Here is an 18,299-nt window from a genome sequence, read left to right on the forward strand (position 1 = left end):
AATGCTGCAAGACAGTGCATGAAGGAGAGCAAATATTGCCAACTTGTCATTATATTTGCACTTGATGCATATAAAAAGATAAATGTATCTTTTCTCAAGGTTGAGCCGATGAAGAGTTGGTATTTTTGTGCAGCTGTCCCTTACAGTATGAAGCCCTCCGTATGTACAGACAAACACTTCATGCTCATATTTAAAAACAATTGAACATTTTAATTTTTGAAAACCCAATTAAATTATACGACCTGCACAGGTCATAATCAATTTATGAAAGTTCCTATCTGCAACAACTGCCTGTGCACAGCTACTGGGATAAGATAGTAGCGCCGCTGGCTCAACCCTTGTCCCCCTTCATGCACTCATTGAATAGATCATAGTCTTTCACCCTGTACAGCTCTCTGTTCAGTTTGCCTTGGTTCCAGTACATGAACATAAACACAATATACAGATACAAACATTTGTATCCCCTCATAGCGTGTGCCAATCTCAGCGGCTAATGACATTGCAGTTTTGGTGCATCCTTTGCATATTGTTGCATAATTATGTTCTTCCACCAGCAGAACCTCTGGATTAAATTGTGTTAAAATTAGAATTTCCAGGTTTGTTTTTCAGCTCTAAACCTCTGATTTCATTTGCCTGACCATCCATAAGTGGATTCAGCAACACTAAACTACAACTCCATTGAGGAGCAGCTTGGAAAGTTAGAAAGGAAAAGCACAAATAATTAACGAGAGCATAGAGAAGGTTTCTGTGTAAAAGCCCCCATGCAATGATAATATTTTGTAAAGGTAAGAACGCAGCACAGCCTTTGGTGAAGTGTTAATCCCTGACAGCAGAGCGAGACACTGTGTTGTAATGTGTGTGACTGCTGATAGTTGAAGTAACGCTGAGAGATTTTCAATTATTTGCATGATTGCTTCTTTGACTTTTGCTTGAAAATTGCTTCAGCCAAAGGAAATAGCACTTTTTAATGCATGTTTGATGCAGTGAATTGTTTTCTCTCTTTCCTCGTGCACAGATCACGTCAAACCCTGGTGCAAGCAGCGATATCAATGTGAAGAAAATGGCCGGCATTGGTGATGTGTGCGAGTCTATGAAGCAGCAGCTATTGGTGCTGGTAGAGTGGGCGAAATACATCCCTGCCTTTTGTGAGCTCCCGCTGGATGACCAGGTATATATCAGACGCACCAATAAAACCAGCTGCCTCCTTGTAGTGACAGGATATACGGCGTTAATAATGCATTCCCGATTAGGCTGTATTTCCCAATGTATGGTGGAGGCTGAAAATCAAGTCTAAAATTATTATTGATCATGGAAGCAACCATCTTATTTGCTGTCCTTCCTTGTATACCGAGGTGACAGGACATTTTTCGTGCACCCTATTGTTTCAGAAAGAAAGCGTTGTACGTGCAGCACGTAAGTAATGTAAAACATGAGTGCGTATGACGGCAATTGGGTGTGGTGACGGAGGAGCGAAAGGGAGACAAAGAACAGGCATTGGCAAACCAGTGGGTCTGGTGTTGGCGCCCAAACTTTTGGTTTTGCCAATGTTTTTTGTTGGTTTTAATGGTTTCTTTAAAACTGTATTGCAATTTTTTTTGTTTCGTCAGTCTTGCCCACTTTTGTTTTTATAAAAAAGCACACATTGGGCCACTTGTCTCTTGCACTAAAATTGACTGCATTTTCTACGAAAGTGCACATTTTGCAAGAGCAGAATTCCATCTGTCCCAGTGTAGTTGGCTAATGGCTGAAGTGGACTGAACCATTGCCACATGGTGTATGTTGTAGTGGGTGGAAGAAAAATGTGAATGACTCAACAACAACATACCAATAGATGAAGAGGGCTTGTTGGATGCCCCAATAAGTATATTATATATACATGTAATTTTGCAAACATAAAATCAAAGAGGTTCTTGGCTACTTCTAGACTTCATACAGAGCGAGAGAGTGAAGGAAAGCAAGCCAGAAGGGATACAGAAAACAAGAGAGAAAGATCATGAATATTGACAGGAAGGGGTGTAGGTGGTACCTAGCTTGTTATCTTAGTGTATGTGGGAAAAAGACAAAGGTTGGCTCATGAGATACAGAACATTAATTGAATCATGACCTTCTAAACCCTCATTTATTTTCTTGAATAGTTCAGGTTTTTCCTAATGACGTGATTTTCATTAGAAAAGAGGGTTCAAATAACCTTATATCCTTCGTATTTTTAGTTAGTTTGTTGATTTCCGTGTTATTACGGGTTAGCTGAAGGCCATGACTATGAGTCTGTGATGCCACTATCTTGTAATTGATCACCAGCCATTCACCCACCCATAAAAATGATACATACAAATAAAACATTGTAATCCTGAAAGTTATTTTTATGTTTAAAAGTAAACATGTTTAACTGCAGTACTCTAAAAACATGAATGGAAAGTAGGAGTTGCTTTGACATTGTACCAGTGAAGGTCTAAATGTTTGAAGATCAGTGACTGTGTCATTAAAGGGAGGAGGGGCATCCTGGTTTGTGGCACACCCACAGTCTCGTAAACGTACAGTATTTTTGATTGGATTTACACTCATGCGTGCCATTAGGGCCCAACCTAAGTGCTGGGGGGCGGGGGGGGCGAGGAATTTGCAGATGCTAACAGTGTAGCCAGGACCACATTGGCAGTGTCTGTGCTTGGCATCACTTGCCTCTCTTTTGAAGTCACTCATAAAATCATTGGAGGTTCCCATATGGCTTATTAGACCGTCTATGTAGTCCACCAAAGAGCTGCAACCCGAGTGCAGCTCAATGAGCATGCACCTATAGGACGGGTTTGCTCATGTGCATGCTTTACTGAAATAATGGATATATACTGACAAAACTAGTTACTCTTTTCCAAAGGGCAATGCAACTATGCAAAAAAGGTAACGCTCACTTTGCAATGTGCATCCACAGCGAGAGCAGGTACACATTTGTTGCTGAAGAATATGGGCCCTGTAATGCCACTATTATCCTGTTACAGGGAAACAGCTCTGAGGGCTTCTAATGTGTTGTTTCGGTTCTGAGGTCCAATGCAACAGCTACCTCCCAGTGTGCCTTGGACTGTGCCAGTAGAGATCCTTGTCTGTAGACTGAGATACTGTCACAAGCAAGCTTTAAGGATATTCCACCTCCATTCAACCTGGGTCCCCCACCTAATTTAGAGTCAATGGACTGTCAGTTTTCCATCGGTGGAGCCCTCTTAGGGTCCATTGTTGTAATGCTACCTTTGACAGAGGGGGCGTCAGAAAAAGGGCATTACACAACCCTCGCTAATTAGGGTGGATGGTAAAAATCTGGCAGTCAGGGACAGAATACAAATAAATAATGTGCCCTACACCAAGGGAAAAATACTCCCTGGTTGTGGGTGTCATTAGTTATTTGTCTTTCTGTAACAAACTTCCACTCTGGGAAACGTTTGAGAAGAAACACTTTGGTAAAGTTTGGCAAATGACTGTCAAAACCAATAGAATCTGTCCACCAAACCTTTTGTGTCTTGACAAGAATTGCTATGATGGTGCAGAGATCATGTCTAGGTCAATGGTAATCTCAACATTTTGTGGGCGCTAGTTCATCAGGGTGGCAGACCTAATGTCCTCCACCAGCCACACGGATGGAGTACCTCCCATCAGATCTGGCTGTAAGGCCCTCAACATCAAAATGGTTAGATGAAAAATGGAAGTGCTACTTAGCAACAGTCAGGCCATTCAATAAAGTCTGTACACCATAAGAAAAGAAAAATAATCTGGTAACTATATTGACTACAGTCAGCTTTATCATACTGGGGTCACAGTGTGGTAAATAAACTTACCTGACATAGTTTCTATACATTAATAAAGAATAAGGATAGCTCATAAAATGAGAGGCAGAGTCCGTGGTATCTGAGTCAAAAGGGCTTTAATTCAAATGACTCGAGTCATTGAGAATCAGGTTCCATCACCACTAAGGTTCAGGAAGGGATATCTAACGTTTTATTAACATCACACATTATATATAGTAAAATCATACAATTGCAATGAATACAGTAGGCGGAACACTCCAGGCGGAGCAAGTGAAAAGAGAGAGATAAGAACACGTGGGCGTAAAAGAAGGTGTGTAAGGAGGCGTACACGTGGATGTTCACTTGATGAGTCATAGGAGTGTCATAGGTGGGTGGATGCATAGAGGAGGTCTGCAGGGTCAGCAGAAACTTTTACCCTACATGTGTGCGTAACTGATCATGACGTGAAATTGACGTGTAACTGGGGAGAACTGGGGGGCTGACTTTAGCACTAGTAGAGAAGTCTGGAGTCTGGGATGTCAGAACGACCTGCACCTTTGGCATATCTGATATCTTGTGTTTGGAGGATGTATTGTCTGAAGTAAAGGTCTCTCGAGTAAAGGCTGTTCATCACTAAATGTTAGTGTGTGCATATATTTCTTCGTGCATTGCGTGGGGGCCATGGGCCTACTATGGCAACGGGTTCGGTAAATCACTAGCATGGAGACAGGAAGGCTAGGCCCTATGCTCTGCAGGCGGAAAATGTTTACCTCTTTCACTAGACTGGAATGTGTTTTTGCGGAGTCTGAGCAGATAACTATAGGCAAAATACCGTCTTGGCAGGCAGGCCAGGCCGGGCACCTCTCGGCTGAGCAGGAAGTAAGGGAGAGGTCAGGGATGCATACCTAAACTGCAGCTTTCAGAGACAGAAGAGGCTCGGAACCTGAATTCAGGTCTGGCTCGGCTGGGCCACGAAAACGTGTGCTTCTCGATATTTAAACGTGTACCATGTAAATGCATTGGCAACGTAGGCCTCAGTGCAGAATTAACGTTTCATTCATGGAAGGCCTAATAACTGACATGCTGACATTAAACGGAAATGCAGGGACATTATTGTGACAGGCACGGGAAGGGAATTACATGATAACATGGACATACATGGGGCATAGGTACATGGATAGGGTGCGAGTGGGGGGACACACTGACCACATAAAATTTCTGTTTCCTCATTCCCTCCTTGTCCCCTACTGCGCCCTTTAGGATACATCTATTTTCATGAGACCATCTATTTGTTCATATAGCATAATTTGCTCGTCTTTCTTCATTCGAGCACGGGAACGTGAACGTGGACGGGGAATACAAGCAGTGGCACACAAGCCGCAAATCGCTGGGCCACATTGCAGACAGAGACAGCAACTGAATACTATGAGCAGTACTATTCCTAGGAATGACAGTACTGTCCAGCCCCATCCTGCTATTACACTCCAGAGCCAGCCGGACCAAGACCACGGGTCCTGATGCAATTCACGGGCTATCTTATGGAGTCTTGTTATTGCTGCATACACTGATGGTGCGTTATTAGGAATAAACACACAACAACTGGAGCCGATCACTCTACAAGCTCCGCCCCTATTGGCCAGGATGACGTCAAGAACAAGGCGGTTCTAAAGAAAGACAAGTCTCATAGCAGACTGCTCTTCGGTTAAGTTTCCTAAGGCAAAAGTAGTCTCGTTCACTACTGCTTCCAGTGTTCTTGTTAACCTACGTATTATTTTACTATTTTGGACGGGACCTACGAACCAGAAATATCCTTTAATGTAATCCTTGTACTGGTCCCACGCTGACTCAGTGTAATCGATAACTGGGGGAAGGTCCCTCTTATGTCTAACATGCACAAGTCGGGAGTCTCGATGATAATGGGATGGGGCTAGAAAAACAGGTGGCAGTAGGAACGCAATATAACACGTTCCACCCCAGTCTAAGGGCAGACGTACATAAGCTGTCTGACCGCAAACGAAATAGGAATGGCGGGAAGCTTTGAAAGTAGACTTTCCTTTATCACTGAATTCGACTACAGTATTACAATCACTGTGTCCTAGGTGCACTGAACCATTTTTCCTAACACATAATTCACCTTTTACTGGTAAGACTGTTATAAACGGTGAACCTGTATTGGTCTCGGACTGGACGTTCAGAACCATGAGGTTGAGGGAAACATTCCCTAATTCGTACACTTCATTTTCTAGATCGGTCCCTTTCCTTTGGGGAAGACCGTCTTCGTCTGGAAAACATGCCTTATTCATAACTGTATTCAGGTCTCCCCATATCCAATCGCCCTGGGAAACTGTGGACTTACTATCTAGTGATGACATTAAAGCAAACCATGCTCCGCACGAACCATTGTGCGAAAACGGAAAAGGAAAGAGGGGCAGAACTCCCTTCATTTTCTGATAAGGTGGGAGTCGGCCGCATACCCAGCAATTCTTTACATTGCTGGTCTGGTGAGAATGGTGTAACATACGAATAAAAGTGTTGTTGCGCAGTGCTAGTCGATATGACAATTCATGGGGTGGCAGGTCACTGAATGTGTGCTCTACAGTGTCATTGAAAGAAGAATGTACATGTGAACCAAGAGGAGGAAAGAAAACATGTAGCGTCAAGCTTATACATATATTCGATATACTTAGAAAAAACATAATGATCAGAGTTACTATGCATCTATGCTGTAACATGGTGTCGCTAAAACTGGTGCTTGACATAGAGCTTTCTTCAATTCATCAAATGCAAGTGTATGTTCCTGAGTCCAAGGGAGGACAGTCGAAGTCGCTGCCTCCTGTGTTGTCAACTGTATGAGTGGTTTAGCTAGATAGGCATACTGGGGAATCCATTGTCTGCAGTAAGAAGTGAGGCCAATGAAGGCCCGTACTTCCTTTTGTGTCTTGGGCTGTGGAAGATGTGCAATTAACTGAATACGGTCAGGTGTCAACTGTCTACCCCTCTTGGACAGCAAGTGACCAAGGTACACAACTTGCTGGACACAGAATTGTAGCTTTGAAGGGGACACTTTGTGCCCCTTTTCCGCCAGGAAGTATAAGACTGTCAGTGATGCACGTTCACAGTCTCGTTCTGTCCGTGCTTTGATCAAAAGATCATCAACGTATTGGAGCAGTGCAGTGTCAGTAGGCATGTGAATACTGTCTAGTTGTCTTTTCAATGCTTAACTGTAAATACTAGGGCTTTCTGTGAACCCTTGAGGAGCCCTCGCAAATTTGAAGCTTCGGCCATTTAAACAGAATCCGAAAAGGTATTGGCTCTACGGATGGATCGGGACACTAAAGAAGGCGTTCTTGAGATCAATTACAGTAAAGAACGCTGCTTCGGAATCAATTGCAGTCAATAGTGAAGAAATGTCTGGGACCACTGGGTACTGGGGTATTATGCATTTGTTCAGTTCTCGGAGATCAATCACTAATCTGTAAACCGGTGGTGCATTTGGGTCAGTTCGTTTAAGAATTGGAATGATAGGAGAATTACATATATTGGAGTCAGTTTCTACAACCACTCCCTGTGCAATGAGTTCGTCAACAATTTTCAGTAATGCTACTACAGCATCAGGTGGTAACTTGTATTGTCGGATTCGTGGCAGTACAACTCCTTGCTTGAGTGTGACACGGTATGGTGTAATGTGCATGTAACCTACATCAGTCGGACCTTGTGCCCATAAATGCTGTGGTACATTCTGAAGTCTGGGGTCAAAATCTCTCAATACATAATGTCCTTTAAAATCACGTAAAAACAATCTCACTCCTTCCGGAGAACAACAAATCACTGCTCCTAGTTCTTTCAACGTTTTTATACCAAGCAAGTTTTCTGGACATGATTTAGTAAGCAACAAGTCTGTAGTACGGGACAATGGACCAACTTCTAGGGAAACTGGCTTTGACACGTTAACAATAGGCTTTCCTGAAAATCCCAGGGAAATATTCTGTGAGCCTGAGAGGGGTGCCCCTGGAACCTGGTCACGACTGATGGTAGTTCTGCTCGCCCCTGTGTCAATCCGAAATTTTCTGTCTTTCCCCAAAACATGACTATGCACATAGGGACCCTCTTGATCTACAGGAACCTCGATAAGGGGCAAGCCAACCTCCCTCTCTAGGCTGTTTCATGAGTACTGTTGATAATCTGGGTAGTCTGACTGTGCATACTGGTACATTTGTTGTGTGACATGTTGTGTGGCAGCAATGGGTTGGGGTACAGCTACTGTCTGTTGCTCGTTCTGTGGGGTTTGCGTGTTCTGCGGGATGTGATCCTGTCTAGGAGGACGCGGTCTTTCTTTCGTCTTGCCTGTAGCTATATTGTGTTTCAGGACAGCACATTCATTTATATAGTGACCTGGCTGTTTACAGTAGTTACAGTTCCCTTTGACAGGTGCCGTGCCCTTTTTCTGGCCATCAGCTGGAACTGATTGAGCAACTAGCACTTTCATTTTCGTGTCTTTCATGCGTCTCTTTTTGTGTTCCTGTTCTTCTCTAATTCGGTTCTGGTGGTACTGTAACATTTGTAACATTTGGGAAGGGCTATTAGCTTGCCAGGTACTCTCAACCTTCAATACTCTATTTTTGATCTGGGGTAAAAAAATTCTCTACTAATTTGGTCACAAAAAGATGTGGGTATGATTCACTACTTGTCTTCAGGCCACTATTAATAAGAAAACATTTTTCAAATCTGGAATAAAAATCACTAGTGTCTTCATCTTGTTTCTGTTTGCAGGCTGAAATAGCATCCCAATCTTCCTTTTTAGTAGTCAATAATCTCGGCAAAACCTGTATCAATAGCTCGGGTAGTTCTTTAGCTTTGTCCCCAAGACCAGTACCAGGGGTTCGTGTATTATCTTCGTCTTCTAATTCTGCCCAGTTAATCTTTTTCTCTCCCACCTCCCACTCTTTTTCTTTAAGTTTTTCGTAAATGCCTGCTGGTAACAGTACTTTCAACATTTTAATCGTATCAGCGTATGCATACTCCCCCATGCGGAGCATGTCTTTTAATTCACGGAGGAACCCTGCTGGGTCTTTATCATGACAGGGCAATAATTTTTTCATTTCCAATAATTCCATTTTCGTCAAGGGTGTGTAAACGTATACTCATTGAAGCGTACCCGCGTCAGTTCTAACGGGATGAACCTCTCGTAGGGGATTCTGTCTGTCTATGTAAAAGGTCTTTCTTTCTCGGTGTGGAACAGGAATCAAGTGTGGGGTCAGAAAAGTCAAGTACTTATGTCGTTGATCTAGAATTACATTAATTAATTCGGTGCCTAGGACTCTCCATCTTGCTAGGAGTAAATCGTCCAATAATTTATACAAGGGACCTGGATCAGAATGCTGACTCTCGTACAATGTGATGAGATGTTGAATCATGTAAATACCAGCTAAACGCTGTTCTTCCGGAGGAAGACTCAAAAATGTTTGCGCTACTATATCATCTTTATATATGTTAGAATTTCCAGCCCATTGAACTGCTGACCGGGCTAGTTCCTGTTCATGCATAGTACTAAGTTCGCTACTTCCTACTCGTTTTTTCAGTGCATGTTCAGTAGCTTGGAATAGGTGTTCAAGGGAATATCGTTCTGGTATGGGAGAGAGAGAACGTTTATTGTAATCTAGGCGTATGGGTCTATCAAGCGGTCTTGCCCTACCTACATAATTCATTTTATTCATTTCCCCTGTTACTGCATCATCGTCCTCTGAGACTTCGTCGTCCTCTTCCTCAGCTTGTTTCTCGGCCTGTTCTTTCTTGTGTATCTCAAGTATTTCTTTACGAATTTTCCTGTACATGCTTTCTACTCTATTCTGTGTATCATGCTTACCAATAGCTATATTGTCACTCCAGTTCGTCATACCTTTAGTTACTTCTTTATCTGGCTGGTCTCGTTCCCTGATCAAACAATTAACCAAAAACTGTAAGAGCATGCGTTGAAGCTCCAATTTTCTATTTGCCATAGCCTCGTGTATACTTTCTGGTCCCTCCCCCGTTCTAATGAAGCGGTATATTCTGTCTAAATGGTCCTTCATGCCTGGTAGAGTAATCAAATAGTCTGCAACGCGTCTTAATCGTATTGAGTATATGAGCATTGTGCCCTCACCTGGTACTGGATCATATATACAATCAGTGAGGGACTGTCTAAGGGTTGCTAATGTCATTGGTTTTGGGGTATGTTGTAGTGCTAAATCTCGTAGTGATCGTTTTATCGGTGGTGGGGTGTGCGGTATATCTCTAGAGGGCCCCCCTCCCGATGCTCCTAGACTGGAGTCGCCTTGGCTTGAATCGGCTTTTACTGCCAGCGCTGTCGCTGGTAATGCGGGTTGAACTTGTACTACGGGTCGGTGAAAAGGATTGGTAGGGAGGATGGCAGGAGGATTAGTAGGGTTGGTAGGATCGATAGGGTTGGGAGGAGGTATATTTTCATTTACATATTCTGGAGCAGCGTCGTCTAGATAGGAGGAAAGAAAAATGTCCGCTGCGGTCTGTTTATGACTAGGGAGTTTAGTCGGGATCAGTGGTGGCGGCAAGTTACTGGGTACTTCCGGGGTCACTTTAGGTAGGCCCTCGGCGAGGAGGGGATACATGCCTTTAATAAGGGCATTTCTTTGTCTATCTAATTGTTCTGCTTTAACCCGTTCACCCGTTCACCTTCTTCCTGTAGCTCTTTTTCTTTGGCTTTTTCTGATGCTTCTCTACTTCTCTCTGCTTTCTGAATTTCTTTCTCTGTTCTTCTATGCGCGTCTTTACGCCACAATTCTATGGCATCCTTCTGGGATTGTCTAGCTTTCTTTTTCCACAGTGCTTCCTCTACTCTCATGATGCAATCAGCATCCCATGTCCCTGAGACAGGCCATCTATATTTCTCTTCCAGATCCTTCGTGTAATCTACCCATAAATCTAAGTACAGTATGGCATCTAGGCCATGCTTGTGGTACATAAAATTTCCAGGAGTGTCCCTAGGTGGGACGGGAACTGCCTCTTCGAGTATCCCTTTCCTGGTTCCTATCTGGCGTAATTTCGAAAACAGCGGCATGTTTGAACTAGCTTGAACAAAAACACAATAAGCACAATAATAGACTATAAACAATCATTCATACCACGACATTAAAACATTAGAAACAGACACTAACTAGTACATAGTATAACACAATTCTAAAAATCCTAAAATACAATACTGGATGCACTGCTAGAACAGTACAGTCATACCGGTCTCATAAAGAGACACGTCATTACCACATCCACCTAAATGGACACGTCTTTACCGGATCTGTGTACCCAGACTCGTCTTGACCGGGCTCAAACAAATGAACCCATCTATATGCGTTCCCAACAACGGTACTCACCGGGAAGCAAAACTGAAGGCCTCAGAAACTCGATACTGGACTGGACTGCTACGGCTTCTGGCTGCGCATGCGCCTCGGAACAGGTGTGCCTCGGGATACCTCGGACCTTGCTCTCTCGGCTTGGGCTCTGGTCGGGACAGTCCACAATCCTCACCGCCTCGTGTGGATGCCTGGTCGCAGTCTCCGTCTCCTCCGTGGGCCTGAGGGAGTTGGCAGGAAAACCCGCGGATGTGCACAGAATGAGTCCGTCACGGCTAAAGAAGGGGTCAGGGGGCTGCGCTTACATCACCGGCGCGTGGGGAAGGGGACTCGTCCCTATTCGGGCGCCAGAATTATGTGGTAAATAAAATTACCCGGACATAGTTTCTATACATTAATAAAGAATAAGGATAGCTCATAAAATGAGAGGCAGAGTCCGTGGTATCTGAGTCAAAAGGGCTTTAATTCAAATGACTCGAGTCATTGAGAATCGGGTTCCATCACCACTAAGGTTCAGGAAGGGATATCTAATGTTTTATTAACATCACACATTATATATAGTAAAACCATACAATTGCAATGAATACAGTAGGTGGAACACTCCAGGCGGAGCAAGTGAAAAGAGAGAGATAAGAACACATGGGCGTAAAAGAAGGCGTGTAAGGAGGCGTGCACGTGGATGTTTACTTGATGAGTCATAGGAGTGTCATAGGTGGGTGGATGCATAGAGGAGGTCTGCAGGGTCAGCAGAAACTTTTACCCTACATGTGTGCGTAACTGATCATGACGTGAAATTGACGTGTAACTGGGGAGAGCTGGGGGGCTGACTTTAGCACTAGTAGAGGAGTCTGGAGTCTGGGATGTCAGAACGACCTGCACCTTTGGCATATCTGATATCTTGTGTTTGGAGGATGTATTGTCTGAAGTAAAGGTCTCTCGAGTAAAGGCTGTTCATCACTAAATGTTAGTGTGTGCATATATTTCTTCGTGCATTGTGTGGGGGCCATGGGCCTACTATGGCAACGGGTTCGGTAAATCACTAGCATGGAGACAGGAAGGCTAGGTCCTATGCTCTGCAGGCGGAAAATGTTTACCTCTTTCACTAGACTGGAATGTGTTTTTGCGGAGGCTGAGCAGATAACTATAGGCAAAATACCGTCTTGGCAGGCAGGCCAGGCCGGGCACCTCTCGGCTGAGCAGGAAGTAAGGGAGAGGTCAGGGATGCATACCTAAACTGCAGCTTTCAGAGACAGAAGAGGCCCGGAGCCTGAATTCAGGGTCTGGCTCGGCTGGGCCACGAAAACGTGTGCTTCTCGATATTTAAACGTGTACCATGTAAATGCATTGGTAACGTAGGCCTCAGTGCAGAATTAATAACTGACATGCTGACATTAAACGGAAATGCAGGGACATTATTGTGACAGGCACAGGAAGGGAATTACATGATAACATGGACATACATGGGGCATAGGTACGTGGATAGGGTGCGAGTGGGGGGACACACTGACCACATAAAATTTCTGTTTCCTCAACAGTTTCAGTTTTGATACTACTCACCCCGGATTGAACAATGATGGGGAAAAATGCCAAGAGCACCCACCAAATGAAACTGGACATATGTACCCTCCCATAAGGAACTAAAGTCCAAGATCCCCCCTATGAGTGTCCGACCCCAGGGAATCAGGCTGCACCTAACAAAACAACGCTCTCCCTGCACGACATCATGACAGCCATACAGGGGTACAAACAGCGCTGCAGAACCGAGTAGACTCTTTTACAACAAAAGTTTCACTAAACTGTGCAGACTTATGTAATATGGGGGAAAGAGTGCAAACAGTGGAAGACTCTACATAAACCTTGCTCCAGGACACAAAGCACAAATGAAAGAAATGCAAACGCGTAATACCCAACTGGAGACCAGACTTGATGATCAGGAAGGGCAATCAAGATGGAAAAACATCTGTATTCAGGGAATCCCGGAGAGGGCTCAGGGCTCAGCTGCTGATTTATTCGTGGAGGAGATAATTTGAGGGCACCTTCAGCCAAAGGGTCTCTCAACGTTTTTCTCAGTTGAGAGGGCTCATAGTGTCCTGGGGGGTCGCCCCAAACCTGGGGCACCACCGAAACCCATCATAGAACGGAGGATAATAGAAACTCTATATTAACCAAATACAGACTAATTGTAATGCTGTAGATGGGGTGGTGGAAGAGTTGAAGGGCATGCATACGTTCACTATCTTAAGTAAGTGGGAAGGGTCGACGGGCTCTCTGCTGAGTTGGGGGGGGCGGTCAATTGGGACACCTTCTAGCAGGGCTGCAAGGTGCGGGTGGTAGAGGGAGGGGCAGGGAAGAGGGTTGTTACAACTGTTTTAGTTACATTGTTTAGTATTTTCTTGTGTAATAAGAATTGAGCAGGTAGTGTTCTTCGACATAGCCAAGACACCGCAACCTACATTGTGGGCCAGAGAAAACAAGAGGAAAGAGGCTCTGTGAGACCCAGCCGTATTACTAATGAGAAAAACAGATTGACCGTCACATGACAGGACAGGCTGAAATGAAACTAATGTCCTGGCACGTAAATGGGTTGGGAAGTAAAGTCAAGCGCGGCATAGTGCTCCAGTTTAGCAAGACACACTCCCCAGATGTGGTTCTCTAACAGGAGACCCATCCTATGGGAAATAGCTGTAAGGCTCTAAACTGCTGGGGTTACGAGAGGAAAGCACATGCAGGATTTACATCGGGCTCAAGGGGCACTGGAGTCCTTATCAATAAGGGACAACCTGGGCAGCATGCGAGCCCTACGTCCTGCTGCTGAGGCACACCGCACCTCTCCCTTCCTTTCTCCTCTAGCTTATGTGTCATGATTAGTGGAGAAGTGTGGCTCACTGGTTAGAAGAGGCAGACCTGGAAGCAGAGGTCAGCCCGGGACCAGGGTTCAATTCCCGGCTCGGCGGGGTCTTGAGTCCTAAAATGTCCACGGACTCGACAATTCCCGCTCCGGTGCCTACTCGATTCACGGGTTCACACTCTGCGACTCTGGGCAATAGCTTGCTTAATCTCCACAACGGCCCCTCGCGGTGGGATGCCTGGCTTTCACCTTGTGGATACCCTGCCGGGGTTTTCTCACAGCAAGCGCTTAGATACCGGGTCGGTGATTTGCGCTAAATAAATACATGTACATTTACATTTACATTTACATGATTTGAGTGCAGGACTGGCCACGGTGAGAGAACTATGTGCAGCAGCACTGGGCTTAGCGCACAGAGCAGAGCTGAATAGGTCTGGGGCTGCTGAAGCTGTTTGCTGTTTGTTGTTTGGGACGAAGAAAGACACAGAGTGAGACGCAAGCCGCATGCGGAGAGCTGCGGTGTTGAAGAAAGCAGTGAAGAGACAAGAGTGTTTAGAGCAGAGCAGAATAGCTCGGGGTCAGCTGAAGTTGTTTGCTGATTGCGGAGACGGAGTGAGATGTGGTGAGAGATGCGAGCCACAAGCTGAGGGCAGTGAGCTGTGGAGCTGCGGGTTTGTGGAACTGTGGTGCAGGGCTGAACATGCAGAGCAGCGGTGTCAGCTGTGGGTTACCTGAAGCCGCTTGCTGGGTATCTCGTGAGGGAGAGAGAGACACAGTGAGAGCCATGAGCCACAAAGCTGCAAGCTGTGAGCAGAGCTGGGCTTAGCGATCAGGACAGGTTCTGAAGCTGTTTTCATTTACAACTCCAAACAAGTGTCCGCGCTCAATCACCTCTTGATTGTTTAGGCTACATTGAACTACTATGTGATTGCTGCTATTGCCTGGCCAGTTGTCCTCCATGTGCTCTGGCTATATGTGACTTTGTGGTTGGACGGTTTCTGTCTGTGCACGGGGTGGTTGAAGCTGATGCTTGTTTTATATGACTAGAAATAAACCCAGCTTCCTGCCTCCGCAACGTGGTGCCATCGTGGAATAGAGACCTGTATCCCAGGAGTGGGTAATATAACTAAAGGCCAGGACTGTGAATTATGCGGCAGATGGCCCTGAGAGGATCAGCAACATGAGCAGGAGCTCCAGCCGAGGTCCCCACTCCCCCATCACTGACTCAGAAGGCTAGAAGACAAGCCGCACAGTCTCAAATTTTGGCAGCCAGGAGAGGAAGAACTAACCAGTAAATAAGGGGGACAATGAGTACCATGAGCTTGCAAGTGAATCTGGCGCTCCTGGTTCTTTCTGCTACATTACCTACTTTCCTAGGAACTTCTTCAGGGCCTTCAGAGTCCTCTCCAGAAATAGGGAGCAGTAATGGCCCTAGCAGAGTGGACACTGTAGGCGTTGCCAGGTCGCAGATCATAGTGGAGGGGGCCCTGTATGAAGTGCTGGATGAGGCAACTCCACGGCACCCCAGTATTCGTCAAGCTGTGAATGAGGACATTAGCGAGATTGGATCTCCACAAATGGTTGAGTCAGGCAGTAGGAGCCTAGAGACAGCTAATCCTCTCAAAGACTATCCTACATTTTCTAAGACCTGTAAGTACAATTAAAGGTCACCAAGGCGCCCCTGCAGATCAGACATCACTTGAAGAAGCTGCCCATGTTAACCAGGAAACAAATACTGGCATGTCCCCGGGGGAGAAAGGTGAGACTGCCCAAGAAAAGGTCTAGAGGGGCAAGCACAATCTACACAGTTGGTGCAATATACTGAAGGGGCAGGTCTGGACATACTGAGGCATAAATCTATGAGATCAGATAGTCTAAGGCCTTCATCTCCCTTACCACAGCACAGTCTCTAGTTTACAATTTGGCCCGAAGAGATGAATTAGCTCTATCAGCAGGGAGTTTGAAATAGAAATGCTAGCTCTGGGGGAGCGCCACTATGGTCCAGTCTCCATTCGTCCAGATGCAGCAAATGCAACAGCTCTTTGAGACTATTGTAGGGGAAATACCGGACTGCTATTCCGCGTAAGATCAGGAGCTCTCTTAACTAGATTGAAGATTAGATCAAATTGTCCTGTGGTGCAGCAAATACCTGAGCAATTCAAGGAATTGGAGCAACGAGTATCTAATATTGAGGAACGCTCCATATTATGTGACTCTGATATTGCCTCTTTTCAGAAGAAACATAAAGATGGATGAGATGGAGAACTATGATAGATGTTCAAATCTATGCTTTACAGGGATTCCAGAGGACAGCGAACGCCTTGATGGTCACCCTAATCCAGTGGCTTATATAGGGTCAATGATCAGAGATCATATACTTGAGAAGGCACCTGAAGGTTGTACTGTAATGTGGACCCACAGAGTCCCCTCCCAGAAAATTCTAGGGGCTAAGTATCCCAGGACAATGATTGTGAATTTCTCTGATTACCGCATTAGAAAGGCTGTGTTAACTAAGGCGATCCAAAAGAGGGAGATTGTTCTACCTAACGGGGCCAAAGTACGAGTGTTCTCTGATATGTCAGCAGTAGCAGCAAGAAGACGGAAGGGACTTTGTGGGGATGATTAATCAATTTAAGAGTGCAGGAGCACAAGTTTCTATTGCCCAGCTGTCCAAACTGAAAATTTTATGGAAAGGAAGGTTCAATTTGTGTGCCAAGAGGCATTGAATGGGCTCAAGATTTACTACAAAAGATTGTCCAAGAAAATGGAAAATAATGGAAGGATGGGTATTTGAGCAGTGACTCTCGTCCATAATATTTGGTTTATCGTTAGAAACTGATACTCAAGTTTGATTTCTTTTTTCTCATTCTCTACACTTAGGCACCTTAACCCGTTCGGCGCTTATGACGGAACCGTTCCGTCACGCGCCTCGGGTGAGCTGTGCTAGTGACGGAACGGTTCCGTCACGGCCCGCTCGACGCGCCTGCGCAGCGCTGATTTCGCGCCTGCCCGGCGCGTTCTATTGAGCGGGCGCGTTGGTGACGGAACCGTTCCGTCACTAGCACAGCTCACCCGAGGCGCGTGACGTAGCGTTTCCGTCACAAGCGCAGGTGAGCCGCGTCGCCCCCTCCCCACCCCCTAGCACTGCGGTGTAATTGCCGCCGCAGTGAAGGGGTTAATCGCTCAGACACTAAGTCCACTTTAACTGCATGAACTCTTTGCTATTTTGCACTTTGTTCTCCTTTAGGGGGAAGATATATTGAAAGGAGTTGCTGTTTTCTGTTTGCTGCTATAGGTATTACTCTCTTCTCGGAATTTTCTAGTTTGTGAATACTAGACTGCACTTTGCCCTTTTTTCAATGTGCGTACGGTTAAAATCTGCACTACTACACCATCGCACTTTACTTCTTTTCCCTTTATGTGAGGGGGGAATGATATTATCTCTGTTGACTGGTGCAAAGTTTTATGGCACTTCCTCCTTCTTTTAGTGCTTAAATTATTTTAGTTTAAACACAGCAAGGGAACTTAAATGTTGTTTTTTGTTGCATTTTGAGATATTTTAGACATCTAGGCATTAAGCTTATTCTAATTCTGTTTATTTCTGCCACTTGTACTTTATTTTTCTCCAGGGGGAGGATGCATTAGATACAGCTGCCACCAACACTTCTTGCTAGATATATTTTTCTCTCGGCCACAAGTATGTAGTATTTGAGGAATATATTGCATAAGTCTCTTTATGAGACAGGTCTATTTTCAAGACTGCACTATTTATTGCACAAGCACTTTATAATAATGAAAGCACTTTATATTAGAGACACCTTGGGCTTAATTATCTAAAAGGTATCATGCACAGTGGTGAAGGTGGGGAGCAACTGCTAACAGGTGCCAAGTCAAGGTGCCTTTGTTGATTGAGGGAGGCTGGGGGCGAGGTAACGGCTACCTCTCTCCACAGACAGTCTGGGGAGGAAAGGGGTGGCGGGGAAGGGGGGTGAAGCATATAAACAAATGGGCAGATAAATAGCGGTCAAACCTGGGATAATAGGCAAAATGGTAACATGTTCAAATCCAGAGGCCAAGGGGTATACAGCAGTTTTTATGTCATCAAGGAGTTATATTTGAAGTACGGCATAGGAGAGAGTATAGCAGTTTTTTCTTAAAGTGCCATAGTTTGCTTTGAAGAATGGTACAATTGCTGAAGGTAATTTCATGTAATGTGAATGTTTTTTTGAACGTACAAAAAAGAGGAGCAATGTTAAAATGGCTAGGATCATTTTCCCCACAGGTTCTTTTTTTACAGGAGACACATTTTAAATCCAATTTCCC

General features: G+C 44.9%; 1 protein-coding gene across 3 annotated transcripts in view; it reads left to right on the forward strand.

Annotated features, from left to right (window-relative positions):
- The window catches only part of HNF4G (hepatocyte nuclear factor 4 gamma), a 273,625-nt gene that overhangs the window by 212,393 nt on the left and 42,933 nt on the right, over positions 1-18,299 (forward strand). For all 3 annotated transcript variants that reach the window (XR_015309913.1, XM_086965903.1, XM_086965902.1), the window contains exon 5: positions 1,016-1,168. Coding sequence is in view for 2 of the 3 variants with exons in the window: in XM_086965903.1 (XP_086822029.1) it covers positions 1,016-1,168 (153 nt within the window). In the remaining variant the exon portion in view is untranslated. The remainder of the gene's footprint in view (positions 1-1,015; positions 1,169-18,299) is intronic.

Source organism: Lissotriton vulgaris, chromosome 4_1, assembly GCF_964263255.1.
Source record: "Lissotriton vulgaris chromosome 4_1, aLisVul1.2, whole genome shotgun sequence".
Classification (NCBI taxonomy): Eukaryota; Metazoa; Chordata; class Amphibia; order Caudata; family Salamandridae; genus Lissotriton; species Lissotriton vulgaris.